At 38.1% G+C, this 15,181-nt stretch overlaps 1 protein-coding gene across 6 annotated transcripts in view; it reads right to left on the bottom strand.

Moving 5' to 3' along the window:
• MBP (myelin basic protein) overlaps positions 1 to 15,181 on the bottom strand; it is a 113,568-nt gene that overhangs the window by 72,011 nt on the left and 26,376 nt on the right. For all 6 annotated transcript variants that reach the window (XM_082302777.1, XM_082302774.1, XM_082302773.1 and 3 more), the window contains exon 2: positions 12,231 to 12,305. In XM_082302777.1, coding sequence (XP_082158903.1) covers positions 12,231 to 12,281 — 51 coding nt within the window. In that variant the 5' untranslated portion in view covers positions 12,282 to 12,305. The remainder of the gene's footprint in view (positions 1 to 12,230; positions 12,306 to 15,181) is intronic.

Raw genomic sequence — 15,181 nt, 5'->3', positions numbered from 1 at the left:
CCACGCAAAGCTCTTCACCTCCTCCCCTAGAGGTAGTATAACCCATAGGCTATGTAACTTCTGGGTAGAATTGGTACTGCCAGAGCCACAGCCAAAACAATACTAAAAAAAGCTGTGTGAATCAGATCCAGGACCGAACAAAACAGGTGGAGCATGATGGATGAAAAAAAATCTTAAAATAAGTGCAGATTAGAATCCATCAACTCTAAATACAAAAACTTAAATAGCTGTACTTTATTAACCTATATATTTGATTCTTTCCATATATAAGCTACTTGTGATTTGACTGACAGTCTAACTCAAGTAGTTTGAATCAACATGGAACTTCATAATCACTTTAGACCCAGAGATTGCCTTTTTAGCACTGAACAAAAGTGGTGGCCTGCTGTAAATACCTAGACATCTTTTTAATTCAATTCCCTACCATAGCAAATAACATATCATCATTAATCTGCTTAGGCCTACCCTTTGCCTCTAACACCCCACAGTTTTATCTTCTAAAATGATTTACTGTAATAAAAGTGGATTATCTTGACAGAAAGCAACAGACTGAGTTACATATAACTTCATATAACTTCATATTCATATGAAGAGGTTACAGGTAAACTATATTTGCAGTTATTAAACCAAGCAAATAAGTATAAGCATATAGATAAGCAAACACACTTAATTGGCAATTCTTTTAGCAAGTTTACAAGCCCTAAAGCCTAGCACTTCCCCTTAAGTACAGCATCCACATAATGATTTCTTACTTCTTCCTAACAATGAAAAACAGTTATTCTAAAACAGGATATTAAAAACTTTAGGAAACCAAAATATTCCTCCCCTCAAAATTCCTCCCCTCAGCTAATGTCCTCGTAAGAGGTAACTCAACAAGAGTTCCTCCTAGCAAAATCCCAGAGAATCAATCCTTTGAAATACGGGTTCCTACTTAAAGCTTTTTTTCTGTCACCTTGATCTTAATAACATTGTAACAAGCAAGATATCCCAGCTCAGATCAGAAATCTTTACTCCAGGAAAGCATCAAGCAACTTTTTTCTTTTAAGAAAACAACATTAGGCTATGAACCATTTTGAGGCTTGAAACTAATAACATTACATCATGACTAAGAGAAGTCCAGATGCTCAGAGTTGTCTCTGAAGTTCCCAATTTCTTAAAGCCACAAGACCCAGCTTGGCAGCGCAGCAGCAGAATTGAGAACTGAGCAGGAGACTCGGCCAAGTCTTACTCAGCGACTGGGACAATTAACTGGCCATCTGGCTCCTGCACAAAGACAGCAGCTCTGCACCTGTTCCACCAGCCCACGGTTTGCAGTCTAATTGGTTAAAGCAAGCCCATGGGGCAAAATCCAGAACAACCTGTCATCTGCTGAGACCAGATCTCAAAGCTGGGATGGAAGCCAAGGGCCCCTGCTCCTGGTGGAGCCAGCTCCCTCGGGGGCTACATTCAAGACATGTTCAGAGGGTCTCTCCTGTTCTTACATACAGCAGCAGGAGACATAATCAGAAATTATCAAAGACACCCAATTTAGTTGATACAAAGTCTATGTGTCGAGCCCTACGGGCTTCCAAAATCCCATAAACCTTTTATTCTCCCATAATTAGGTGATTCAACAGCTGAAGTACAGTATTATATTATGACAGTATTAACTACATTATGCTATGGCATTATGAACTCTGCAAAATCCCAGAGCAAAATCTGTTGCCTGGAAGATCTCAGCATCCCTTGTCAAAGGCAGAAATATCCCTTGCTCCACTCGGTATTCTTTGTACTTGAAGTCACTGGCCAGTCACCTGTACAATCTGTTGAGAAGGTATTAGAACCCAGAGCTCCCCATCCCAACTGAACACATCCAATGACAGGGATCTTGTGGCCTCCTTTCCCTCAGGCTCCATAAAACTTTCATTTTTATATCATTTTAGCAATCCTTATAAAGGCTATATAGCACAGCATAATATAATAATAATAAAAAAATAAAAAAACAACAGATAAGATGCCACTGGAAAGGAAGAGAAGGCAACAGACAGAAAAGGTATATTGAAGAGATTCCTGAATGGAGTTCTATCCCTTCCCTTCCTGAGAAGACTTCAGGAAAGTAGAACACAAAACACTTAAGTCAAAACAAGAGGAAAAGGAGTAAAAGCTTAATTTTTATTAGGTATTTCACCTACTTTTTTAAAGATTTTTTTTTTTTTTAATATTGCATTGTAGAAACAAAATACCAACATTAAAATTAATTTTTCAAGTAAATGAATCTGCAAGAATCCTAACACTGAATGTTCAGGACACATTGTCAGCACCTACAAACAAATATGCTTCATTTAAGCCAATCTGAATGTAATAGATGACAGTGGTTCAGATTCTCTCAAAAAAAATATATAACATAGGTCTTCTCCTAACACAGATTTGATTTTGATGGAAATTAGCACCACAACATAGAAGACCTCCTCTCAGCAAGTATCTATCTGCAAGTATCCTGCAGCACATGACAAGTTACTTATTTCAGCACAAATATATAACGTTATGCACAGCCTTGACCTAGAATCTCATCTCATGTGACCAAGCTCCAAAAGTAATGTCAATCATCCCAAACACACATCCCAAACAGTCTTCTGTGCAGTAGCGTACCAAAGACAAAACAGTTGTTACTTTGTGCAGTGGGTCTCACCTACTATGAGGTCTGAAGCCTCTTCTAAAACATGAAGATATATTTATTTATACTAGTACTATATATTTGTTGAATATATTAAAAATATTTAATTTTAAATCTATATATAGTAAGTATTGAAATATATTCAATGTATTTTATGATATATAAATATTTCTCAACTGTTACAGGCACTGACTTGACATTCTGAGTCTCACATGCACCAATCTTTCATCTTCCAAGTCTCAAAACCCCAGAATGGTCTGGAATTTCAGACAAGAAAAAAAAAGTACTGATTACTCAGGCTTTATCGCTGTGCACCATGAGGCAAGTTTCATTGGCTTTAACCACACTGAGAAAACATTTAGTCTGTAGTTCACAGGGAAGATCAGAATGAATAGTCAGACTCCCCAGGGTGAAAGGCTACCAGTCCTGCCTTTTGAGACTAATACAGCAAGCACATCTGCAGCCATACAGGGGCAGAAGCAGAGCATCAATACTTGAATATACACTTGCATTTATATAAAAATATTTTTTAAACCTACACTTGTACTTTTTTCAGTACAGACCTGTGCATGCTTACATAGACATGCATGAAAGAAACAGAAGTGGGATTTGAAATTTTTGCACAGTTCCACTTCACACGGACAAATTCTAGCCACTTTTCTCCCCAAGGAACACACAGAAGTTCTTGCATTTGCTGCATAAAACAAATTCTTTAACAGGTAGAAGGTGAAAATACAAAAATCCAAAACAATTTCATGCCAAAACAGTATTTAAGTGACAGTGATAGTTGGCCATAAAAAACCCCAGAATATTACTTTGATTTTCAGCTTTCAAATCCTGACAATGGCACTATTGGTTTGCTTTGCAAAGCAATGTACTGTGGTAGGCTGTGAAGGTTGTAGAAAGTCATATTATAACATGAAGAGAAAGAACTGGCTTGAAGAGAAAGTAATTTTTGCAGTGGATATGTGTTGTCAGGAAAGTACAAATTTTCTCTATTTTCTTCTACGGTGTTCACACCTTCCTGATCAGACTGCCTGTTAGCTGGCCATCTCTTCATTGTTCCTGAGCACCGTTAGCAACTAAATATTATTTCTAAGACCTCAGAAAAATCAAAGCAATGCATTTTGACTGCATCAGAGGTGCTGGCAGACAGTAGCATGCAGGAAGAAACTGTGTGAAAGAAATAGAAGGAAGATAAAGGAAGGAGCTAGACGGATAAGTTAGCTATGACCACAAAACCAAAACTAGAAAAACCCCAAATGATTCAGATTTCAACATCAGTGTCTCTATTTTTTTGAATCAAAATGCCTCCAATGTACTGGTATTTCCATAATTCATCTGAAAATGTCTGCACCATCAGTGAATCCATTCCTGAAGTTCTTATACTGAACAGGTATAACTGAGGACCCAAAAATGGTGATGTTTTGATAAGTGCCTATTTGAAGATATAACTCATTGGTAAAAGACTTGCTAAGATTTCTGGCTCTTGTGTCTTTTCAATGTTTTTTGAGCTGCCTAGAGTTCCGAGCAAGCTGAGTGCCCTCAGGCCTCCCTAAAATCAGCTTTCAATTCTAAGTCCAGCCAGACCAGCCTGACCATCACTCTGTGGCACTGTGACAAAAATGCAAGATTTCCATTATGTCAGTTTTCCGCGCTTCTCCCACACCATTATTGCCTCTTCTTGATTGCAACTGATGCTCAGAAGTCCCCCAAATGCTCCGAGGTAACTGGTATCAATCTTGTGGCTTTCAGCTCTATGCAAATTTTGCTATCTTTATGGCCACATCCACTGGATGCTGCGCTGAAAGATCAGATTGTTTTTAAGAGTGAACCTTATCTCAGCAATCAAGAGTAACATCATATTATTCTGCTTAAAAGTTTTTTTATTTCCTTTTACAAAAACCTTTTTTTTCCCCCCCAGCAAATGCTACCAGAGTATTTCCATCAACTTAAAGCAGACGGCCTGAAAAAGTTAAATAAAAAGGAAAAGCATTCCATGACATTTCTGCTCGAAGTGGAAAAATCAATTTCTGAACTGTAGCTGCAGACAAGTTAAATTTATTCACTGTACAAATAGTTCCAATTACTCAAGAAATTTAACTTCTGAAGTGCAAAAAGAAGTTACTGTCAGCAATACTTTGCATGGGAAAGCCCTACAACTTTTTCTTTCTGATGTCCATTACACACTTGCTGAATTTACAATTGAGAGCAAAATTCACCTCAGCTTAATGTGGAAACCCTCTTTTCTCACGACAGAATATTTAGCATCAGATGTGAGCAGTGTTTTGACTCTGTACTGATGCATAGTGTAAAACCATGTGTTACAACTACCCCATCTGCATGGTCAGTTACACTATCAGAAATACAGCTGTGGGAAACTGAGAATTAAAATAAAACATGGCGCCAGAACTCTTCCTTACAGCTGCTGCCCCGGAGCACCAAACACAACAGAGTTAGCACTAGGAAGAAGAAGATGAGAACAAACTTTAAAACGCACTTTTTTACAGGGTTTAATGCTTTAGTAAGTGCTACGGGGCAGGTTTGCCAGTTGCTGTCTCAGACACTGGAGATTCCCCTGTGGTTTGTCACCAGATACCCAAAGGTAAAGCTTGGCCATTTCTCTAAAAGGGGAAATACATTTCACCACAACTTATTTTACAGATATAACTGCATTTTAAGGTAGCACATTACTGCAGAAGATTTTTTAAGCTCTTCTCAAATATAACCAAGGTCAAAGTAACAGACTAGAATTTTCATCTCACGCAGTTTCAGAGCAGGTGATACAACATTACTGCCACACCCAGATCATGGCCGCCACAACAGTAAAAGCACAAAAGGTTATGTGAGGAAGGAAGATATTGCTCCCTTTCACGATCGCCATCTCACTTACTGCTTCCTCAAAATTATAAATACGAACAACTTTCCCTTCGTTTTTATGACATGAAGGTGCCAAAACACTGAACAACATGTTCTCAGGCAGAAGTATGGGCTGATTTACTAGAAAAGTCATCTCAGCAGCTAGAACAGTTCACAGAGAGTTCACAAAGAATGCCTACTGCATTACACCCCTGTTCTTCCAGCTCCTTGCTAATTTAAGTGGCACTGGCATTAAACTCATTTGACAGGACATTTATCTAGTTCTGCATCAAAGCTAACAAGGAGGGAGCTGCAGAAAACTACCACAAAAACATGGCATCTAAAGCACAAGACTTTAAAAAGCACAGAGTGCACTTCCCTCATTTAGTGAGTTCTGCAGGCTGAGGGTGGGAGAACAAAGCCTAAGACCCTACCTCCTCCCCAGCCACAGCGACTGCACCTCTTCCTCTTACACCCATGCACGCTTAACCAGCTCAAGACCCAAATCAAGAAGCACCAGTACTTAGCCACTGTGTGCACAACAGAAAAACACACTTGCAATTTATTTTATGAAACCATTGCCTACACGTTCACTCATTTTCTCACTGGAACACAGATCTAGTCATATATTGCCATGGTTATAAAATTCAGGCAACTCCTTAAACATTAGCAGTGGGCACTGCAGCAGGACCAGAACTTGCTCCTCACTTGCACCAGGCTTGCCTCTCACCTGTAGCTTTTCCACCCATTCCTTGCACAGCAGAACACTGTACCTTCAGCAGCCTTCACATGCAACAAAGGGAAACATGGAAGTGTAGGAGTATCAGCTTCAATTCAGGGACGATTTATGTTCCACACAAAATTACGATGAGCTTGCCATATTTCAGACATGAGAAAGATTAACTACTGCAGCTACAATTGACTATACTAATTTCAGCACCCTAGGAGTTTAATGAACAGTCAAGTATTAAAACACATTACTTTGATTTAGACACGTAAGTTGTTCCTTTTAACTTCATAGTAAAGCTATTTGCCCATTGAAACATTAACACAGACTTCTGATACCGTACTGAATGCCGGTGTTAAGGTTAATTTTTGAGGACAGATGTCATAGCTACTTCATGCTTGGCATTCTCAGAGGTTTCAAACAGTACAGTCATTTCTGTATTGCTGTGGTATCACCTCACCAGCAGAAGCACATTAGTGCCTGAAGGCTCCACTCAAGGTCTCCAAGCACTACTATTAATACAGAATGACACTGCATCTGTCCCAACAAACCATCCAGTTAGACAGCACGAAGGTTAAGAATGAAATAGGAAGACAGAGCCAGCACATGAGGATTTGCTCAAGGGCAAAGCTAGGTTGGTGGTAGAAATTGAGGAAAACAGGCATCTATCAAATTCAACTGGTATTGCTTAACCTGACTGCCCAGAACTTCCCTTCACATCCTTAAAGGAGATTTGCCTCTTCCAAAAGCAGCACTTCCTTGTACCAGGCACCAACTTAACCAGACACCAGTTGGTCATAAGGATTCTACAGTGCATATGTAACTTGTAAAACTGGTTAGTGAAAATCTCATCAAATCTCTCACAGAAAGCACTGGCGCTATCAACATTTTGAAGTTTTTTTCTCTTTTTCACTTGCCGTCAGAAAAGATCAAGGGGGAGTGGTTTAATCAATACATCAAATTGCAAATACACCATAATAGTTCCTGCACTCTTTATTGCTTTACAGAAAAAGGTAAAACTCTGAGGAAAAAAAATTACACTGGAAAATAGAAACAGTGCAATACAACTTTGCTAGGGGAAAAAAAAAGTGAAAAGGCTTCATGATTAATTTTGTATGGTAATACGACTTTGTTTGTTTACTTTTTACAGAAAAGCATACCCCGAACTTCAAAATCCATACAATCTGTATGTCATGTATCTCTCAAACTGCATGTATGAAAAAAATAATAAACTTTTATCTTATGAGAATAACATTTCAGAGCAATTAACTAAGCAAGTAAAAAATATTTCATCTGTTGGTTTTTTCCTTTTTTGATAACTTATGATGCATACCAAGAGGAAGCACCTGGCAAAAACCACACACACAGCTCAGGTCTGTAAGCAGCCTAAGCCAGGAGAGGTAGTGAAAGCTTTTATGCTTGCAGATCATTGAGCATATATGAGGTGAACAGTACAACTACCATCATGTGCCATGTTAAGAATTTCAACTCCCTCTCACCAGGAAGAGACAGAAAATTTCCTGCCAGTGTTACCGGACTGCAGCCTTAGTCAGGGTGCAGATTTCGGAACATTAGCAAGGCAATGGGGGGGAAAAAAGAGGAGAGAAAATAGAATCTCCTCTAAAGCAGCACAGAACCCATCTGATTTACTGATACGTGCTTACTGAAGCAATTTAGCTTGAACTAGTTATGCTGAGCTCTCCTCAAAGGTCACAGTATGCCACAGGGTAGGAGAAGAGAGATCCAGCAGGCAGGAATTGCGCAGCAAGATTGATTTATTTTACAACTCTTTTATAGCCTTTTTTCTTCATAGTCTAATTGGTCAAAGGATCAGCCACCCCTTGGGGTGATTGGCTAAAATCCTAAAACATCCATTGTCAAAATATTTTTCTACTGTACCATAAACAAAGGTTTGCAAGGTCGCAGGTGTTCATAGTTTATAGAACTCTGCTAATATCTTCCGTGAGAGAGAAAAGTCTCTCACGGGACTGGAAAGAAGCAAGAGAAATTCTTGCTAGCAGCATATTTGTATCCACACTCAAACACTGAGTACCAGTCACTTTATTCAAGTTCTCAAATCGACCACCTCAAAACACATTATAGAATCTAGGTACATAACACAGGGCAATTAAAGGTAAGATTTTTCGTAAGTTCGCTATCCAGCAAGACTTGGTCATTATTAACAGATTATTTTTAGTTCAAATAAAACATTAAATTGCAGACTAAAGACCTTATCAGCACTATGTCTGTTTTCAGTTTTTGCCTGCAATTACATTTCCCAAGGTTTTTCAGACCTAGGTACCAGAAGTGGCAATTGGGTTTGATTCCTTGGCGTTTATTTACAGCACACCCCAATTACACAAAGGACAGGAACTAGGTAGGTAATCCAGCATTTCCAATAATCTAACACATCCCAGACCTGGATAAATTTCTTGAGCAATCCCTTGACATGGCAGTGCAGTGGGTTTTGATCTTTCATATAGGTCACAAGCTTTGTTTCCAGCTCCCCACTGTACTATGTGACCATGGAAACCAGGCTACTTGGACTAGGTGCTTTTGGTAGTTGCTGTGGAGTAAGTGGGACAATGCTGGAAACCTTCCTTCCAAACCCCTCTTCCTGAACAATCAATGAAATTAAGGGCCAGTTTTCACAGGTAAGAAAGTTCGAAGATTTTGGGATGGTAATAATGTGCTGTGCAGAATTCTCTAATGAGGAGTAGCAGAGAACTGTGCTGCTGTAACACAGGCAGCTTTAGTCACTGCAAAAGAGATTGTGGCACTTTGTAGCATAATGATGACAAATTATCACAGACCAACTAAAACTGAACAAAAACCAGAAAAATCTTCACTGTCTACTCATCTACATTTAGGTCTATGAGAAGTTAAAGAAACTCATGGCAAGAAACTCTGCACAGCCCATTCTTTTTGTTATTGTTGTTAGATTTATTTATGTCAAGTTCAAACCCAAGTATTAACGCTAAGAAGAAAGTAAACAAAATAAATACTTAGAACATCTACTAATGCATTAGGTAGATGCAGAGTCTAGTATCAATCAAAGTAAAAAGAAAATAAAGTGCTGGGTTCATTGAGCAATTTTTTTGTATCTTACGAAACTCTAAAAAATGCAGATCCATTAAACATACAGGAAAGATATCCCACAGAAATGAGGTGGTGTATGTTACTGCTGTGAGTAAAACAGAAGGGTTTTGTAAACACTCCTCCATATTATTCAGGTCAAACAGACCAATTATTTTTCAAAGCATTCACTTAATTTCACAGTATCTCATTATTTATTAAATAATCACTGTAGCTTGCCATATTTATATATCAAGAGGAGAACAATATTTTGAAAGAAGTGTCACAGCATGGGAAGCCATCTTAATGTCTTTTGCGAATTTCCTAATTTGAAAGCTTCTTAGCATCATCCTAGACATTTCATAAAGTAATTGCTTTCCAGAAGTCCATTTCTAATTTTGTAATTCAAATACACAAATTTCCTAAATGTAAAGTGAAGCTAGATGTCTACTCAAAAAACCACCAAACAAACCTCACAGTAATTGCTGGATTAAAGGACATTTACTGGACAACCAAGAATTGTGATTGCTGCAGGTGGCAACAGTCTCTTTAATGTCACTACACATAAAACAGGTCTGAGGAGAAATGGTCTGCCAGTCCAGGAGCACTACAGTGGCTGCAAATCTGACCTCAAAGGTTCAAAGAAGCTGCCTAAAATTATGTTTTTCTTTGGTCCTAAAGTTTTGGGAAAGGACTTAAGAGTAAACAGCCTGGAGAGTGAAAGTAATGAAATTGAGGAAGACCCTTGATGAGATGTTCTCCTCTTTCATTTCAGTTCTATTACTATGAGTGAGGAGAGGCAGTTCAGCATTTCCACTGTAGTCTCTGTAGGCCTTCAGCAGGTCTCCCACAGCACACTAGAAGGTCAGTGGGAAAACACTTCTAATCTACAGCAATATTGAACAACGAAAGAAAAACCTACTCTGACTTCAAAAAAAGAAGAAAAAAACCAAAGCACACTGTGACATTTGGTTAATGCAACCACGAAGAAATTTAATGCTGCCTGAAAGAACTGAATCAAGAATGACTAACTATAGGGAATCCATAGTACTGCCTTAACCATACATTTCCTGATTTTAAATATGTGGCCTTATAATTTCTTGTGGCACGACTGCTGTTTTAGATAAAGTGATATTATGCACATTTCTGTGCATAAAGGGAGATTTTGATCAAGCACTACCAACTTGGAAGTTTAGGGGTTTGGTGTTTTGGTTTTTTGACTCTCTAGGAGGATGAGTGAAGGACAGAAGATATTACTACAGTAGTAAGTTCCTGCTTCACAAAACAGTTTTGGTAAATGATTTTATTTTGACTGCAGAATCAAGTATTCTCCATGAACTAATTAGGAAAAAGAAGGAATTTTAAAGAATTGCAGCAATCCGTTTCTCTGTTGATCTGTCCTATACAACAACTGCAGACATGGTCACCTGACTCTTGCTCACCACCACAGAATTTGCACCTCTTGCACAGGCTGTTACAATTTGAAGAATTTTTAGCTTTTTGAAGCCAGATGTGCCCCACAACTCACCCTCCTGCCATCCAGATGCATCAAACACATGTGATCCCACAGCAGGAAAGAAGATACAATGTGTTTTTCTAACCAAATTTTATCCTCAAAGACCAAAGCAGGGGGTATTTGGCGCACTACAGTCCATCAAGCTTTGTAAACTTAATGTATCACACCTGCTGGATCTCACATGCTTACTCAGAAAGGATCAAAATATTTGGCTAAATGCATCTGTTTGGTGCATTTGACTTTGCTGCACAACAGAGTTTTCTAAAGGGCATGTCTGCAAGACCAGTCACCACAAGACAACAACTTGGGATTCATACTATTGTTTGTACTCAAACTGCAACTTTGGGCCACAAAAGCGTTTTGCAAAATACTGCAGCAACCCAAAACAAAACCATATGTAGCCAGCTGTCCTCTCTTCGTGCTGCTTTCTCCCTATTCCTTCCAGTGTGCTTATGTATTTTCCTAAAGGAGATGGCAAGGAACTAACAACTGTATGAGTTCTAGTTTGTATACTTTTTGGGGATAGCTGCTTATCTGCCACAGCAAAGCAAAATACCCACATTCCTCCAGAAAAAGTACAGAACTATCTGTTTATCTCATATGTCCAATGCAAAGGGCAATAGCTTTATACAGTGTGGGCTTAGACTGTAAACTCTTATTTTTGGATGAGGATGTGTGGAGGGAAGATAGCAATAGCTAGCAACAAGCAGTGGGGGTTTTTTTTACACATAAATATATATATAGAAAGATGTCCTGTTTTAAATGTGTGAAACCTCTTCCAGTACTACACAGAAAAACAAATAAACAAGATATTATCACAAGGCAAACAGAACACCGCATTATGTGTAGAAAACACAACAGTGTCAGCAGATGCTTAGGAATCAAATAGTAACTTTTAATGAACATGTTGACAGTTTTCTTTTTTTTTTTTCCTCTTAGGGAGGAGATTTTTAAAGCTGTGTATCTCCTTGGACTGACAGTCTTTTCCTTTAAAATCCCCTTATTTTACCTATTTTTACATAGTTTCTTTCTTACGGATAAAGCCAACGATTGCCCAAATGAAAAACTGTCAACACACAGAACATAACTCTGCTCACTGACTCTTAAAAAACTTCTACAATATCATGCTTCTAAGTCTCTTTCATTCATTTCCACCGTGACTGAGAATCTTATCAGCTGTGGATCTGAATTCAAATCTCTCATTAAATCCAGCACAACAAAATCTTCATTTGGCCACATCTCATAGGACACTCTTTAAAACATGGTCATTTTACAGTATCAACTACAAAACAGTAATGATAACAGTGATCTGGTAAACAACTACTGTCCTAAAAATCCCCTGTATTTCACAGAATACATATTTCCCAAGTGGCCCTCTATCTTCAGTTTTCTACACTCACCTTGGCTGACTTCTCAGTGCTATGCTCTCGTTTTCCTACATGGTTCCCCATGATGGATCACCAAAACTTTAAATTCTGAAAAGATAAAAACAAAACAACATTTTTGAAACCAATACCTTTGTACAGAAATATAAATTAACTTTTAATCTGATACATAGGAAAGAAATTGTTCACATACAGTAAGAATTTCTACAATCCAAGGTAACATCTGTGAAAGATCCTAAGGAAAAACCCATGCTTATCTGGTCTATTTTGTAAGTTTAAGCAGTATCAGAAAGCTTTCCTACTTCTGTTAAAAAAAACCCAAAAACCAACATGTAAAAGGGAAGGAAATGTTCTTTTTGAAATTTGGACATAAAACAAAACTAGATTAGAAATTAGGTAGAAGCCCTGTCTTTCGATATTATGTTTATGATAACAAACAGTGTAGTATGCATCAAATAACTTACAGCTACAAACTTCCATACAAGCTCAAGTAAGTTCTTCTGAATTCACATTTACCATTATATAAACAGCAATTAGTGAAAAAAGCACCACACTTAAACTGCTAGCAATTTGCTGGGGAGGTTAGAATATGTGAGTTGTTTACAGCTCCCACTTTCGTGATGAGCCCACAAGAAAGTAATGCCAACTCTTTCTTTGTATTTTCTGGCTCATCCTGTTGTATCTCAGCTCTAACAGAGCTTATGTAGGTTAAACCACAACACTCAAATTTCAGCTTTTAGAGCACACTTGCGGTTGTGCTACATATTCTCACAGAAGCACATGTTTGTACAGGATCTTACACACAGCTGCTGCCTTCAGCTGATTTGAATGCAGTGCATCATAGCATTTGAAGTCATGAAACATTAAATTACATGCATGAAGTAAAACAATAGGCTATATACACTCATATATTGTTATAACCTGAGCTACATGCACTGATTTGTGTACAAAAGGATTCTAAAGACAGAAACTGTGCTTTTGACAAAGTACACATGTCTGTGATGGACAGTCATAAGTAATCAATCTTACTTTGTATCTCTACTTCAACTTTTGGAGAGACTGATAGATTTATTTACACACACACTTCACCAGTCCACCCAACACCCCAGTGATAAATTTCAAATTTTGAGGGTCTACAGTGCTCATTTGACAATCCACTGAACTCAATTTGCTCTAAAATCTAAGTGCCAAGCCAATTAAATAGTTCCTCACAAAAATCCATTTCCAAGATATCACAAAATAAAAACTAAAAAATCATCCAAACTCAGTGAATACACATGATAGAATTTATTGGTAAATTGGAAACACTTTTTTTTGAACAGCACTATCTATTGCCTACAAGATGAAAAAAAAAACCAAACAACCCTATCCTTTCAAATTGTGAGATCAGCACAACCAACCCACATATTTTTTGTGGTTCTGAAAATTTTCAAGGAAAAATACAAAAAAATTCATATACACCGAGTTTCAGAGCTGAACTTCCTCAAACTGGTCGTTGCTCTACAAATTGTGAGGAGCAGCTCACCCCTCATCACTTACTTCCCAACATAAGGAAAGCAAAATGGAATACAAAACTGTTGAGAGATGTCTACAGCAGAATAAAAAGGCAAATGTTCTATGTGTTATTCTTCCACTCATTTATCAAAAAATTAACTATCAAATCTGACCTATAACACACATGTATCTAAGTACACAGATGATGAAGCCAACACAAACTTGCAAATCAGATCTGTGATCCTGTCCCCCTTAGTCTTCCTCATGTCTTTGGAGTAACGCTCCAGGAACAATTACCTTGTATCCATAAAACATTCACAACTGGATTTTATCTTTTTTTCATGCATAAATGAATGCAGATGCTTAAACTGAAGAGAAGTTAGCTACAGGTAACTGCTATTAATTCCTCACATAGCAATAAAACTACTTTTCAGCCAAAGGGACAAAAGCAAACAGGCACTAGCAAGGTATCCCAAATGTTACAAATTTTTTCATGCTACCTATTAAACAGAGAATTTAAGTAATGCTTTGGCAAAGAAAGGCTTCCAAGAATCTGACATGAATTATGAAAGAAATTGTATAGTGCCAACTGTTCTGTAGATATCTGATGAGGAAGTAAAACCTTACATACATGCAAGCCTATAAACATTTAAACATTTACAGCAACAAAGACTTAATTTTTCACTTCAGCCTCAAGCTGAAATCTGCCTTACTTGACTAAAAACTGAGCACACAGGTCATTTACACCTCAGGATGAAAGTACACCCTGCAGCACTAAGAATTAAACACTGACTTTGGTTCTTACTGTCCTGAGGGAGACCATACTGCATAGTTTCTACCTACGCCAATTTTTATGCAATGAGTTGAGTCACTGTCTTCAATGGGATTACTCAGTTTACCACCTTTGCAGGAACTTGCAGCCAACTATTCCAAACATCTCATCTAGAAAAAGATTCATATTTTCTTTTTAGTCACCTTCCTAACGTACAGGTTGCCAGACTAAGCAGCTCTGTATGAAGTGAAGAAACAGCTTCTTACACTTCCCAACAATGTCCATCAGCTGATCAACACTCTCCTTTGCAAAGAAATCCATGAATGATTTAGCACTGATGAACAGCCACAAGAACAGTCATGGTGCTCCAAGCAATGGAGAAACAAACAAACAGAAGTACTCTGGAAATGCAGCACCTTCTTTGAATCTAACATGAATCACATCTAACAATAAGCTGCAAAAACAGGCCTGCATATGAGATCAAGCTTATGACCACAACAGCATTTGCCAAAAACCTTCCTGGTGAAACTCTTCAAGTTTCGTGAATCCGATGAGATGACAGATTTTGCACATGAGCGTGAGTCACAAAATGAGAGAGGACACTGCACCCCTGCAGTGAATGGAATTACATCAACAGCTCCCCTATAAAACTCCCCATCAAGAGTTGCTGGTTTCATATTAAAACCATCTGAGAGGCTCA

This window comes from Coloeus monedula, assembly GCF_965178545.1.
Source record: "Coloeus monedula genome assembly, chromosome: 1".
In the NCBI taxonomy this organism is placed as follows: domain Eukaryota; kingdom Metazoa; phylum Chordata; class Aves; order Passeriformes; family Corvidae; genus Coloeus; species Coloeus monedula.
This window is presented reverse-complemented; position numbering and strand designations above follow the sequence as displayed.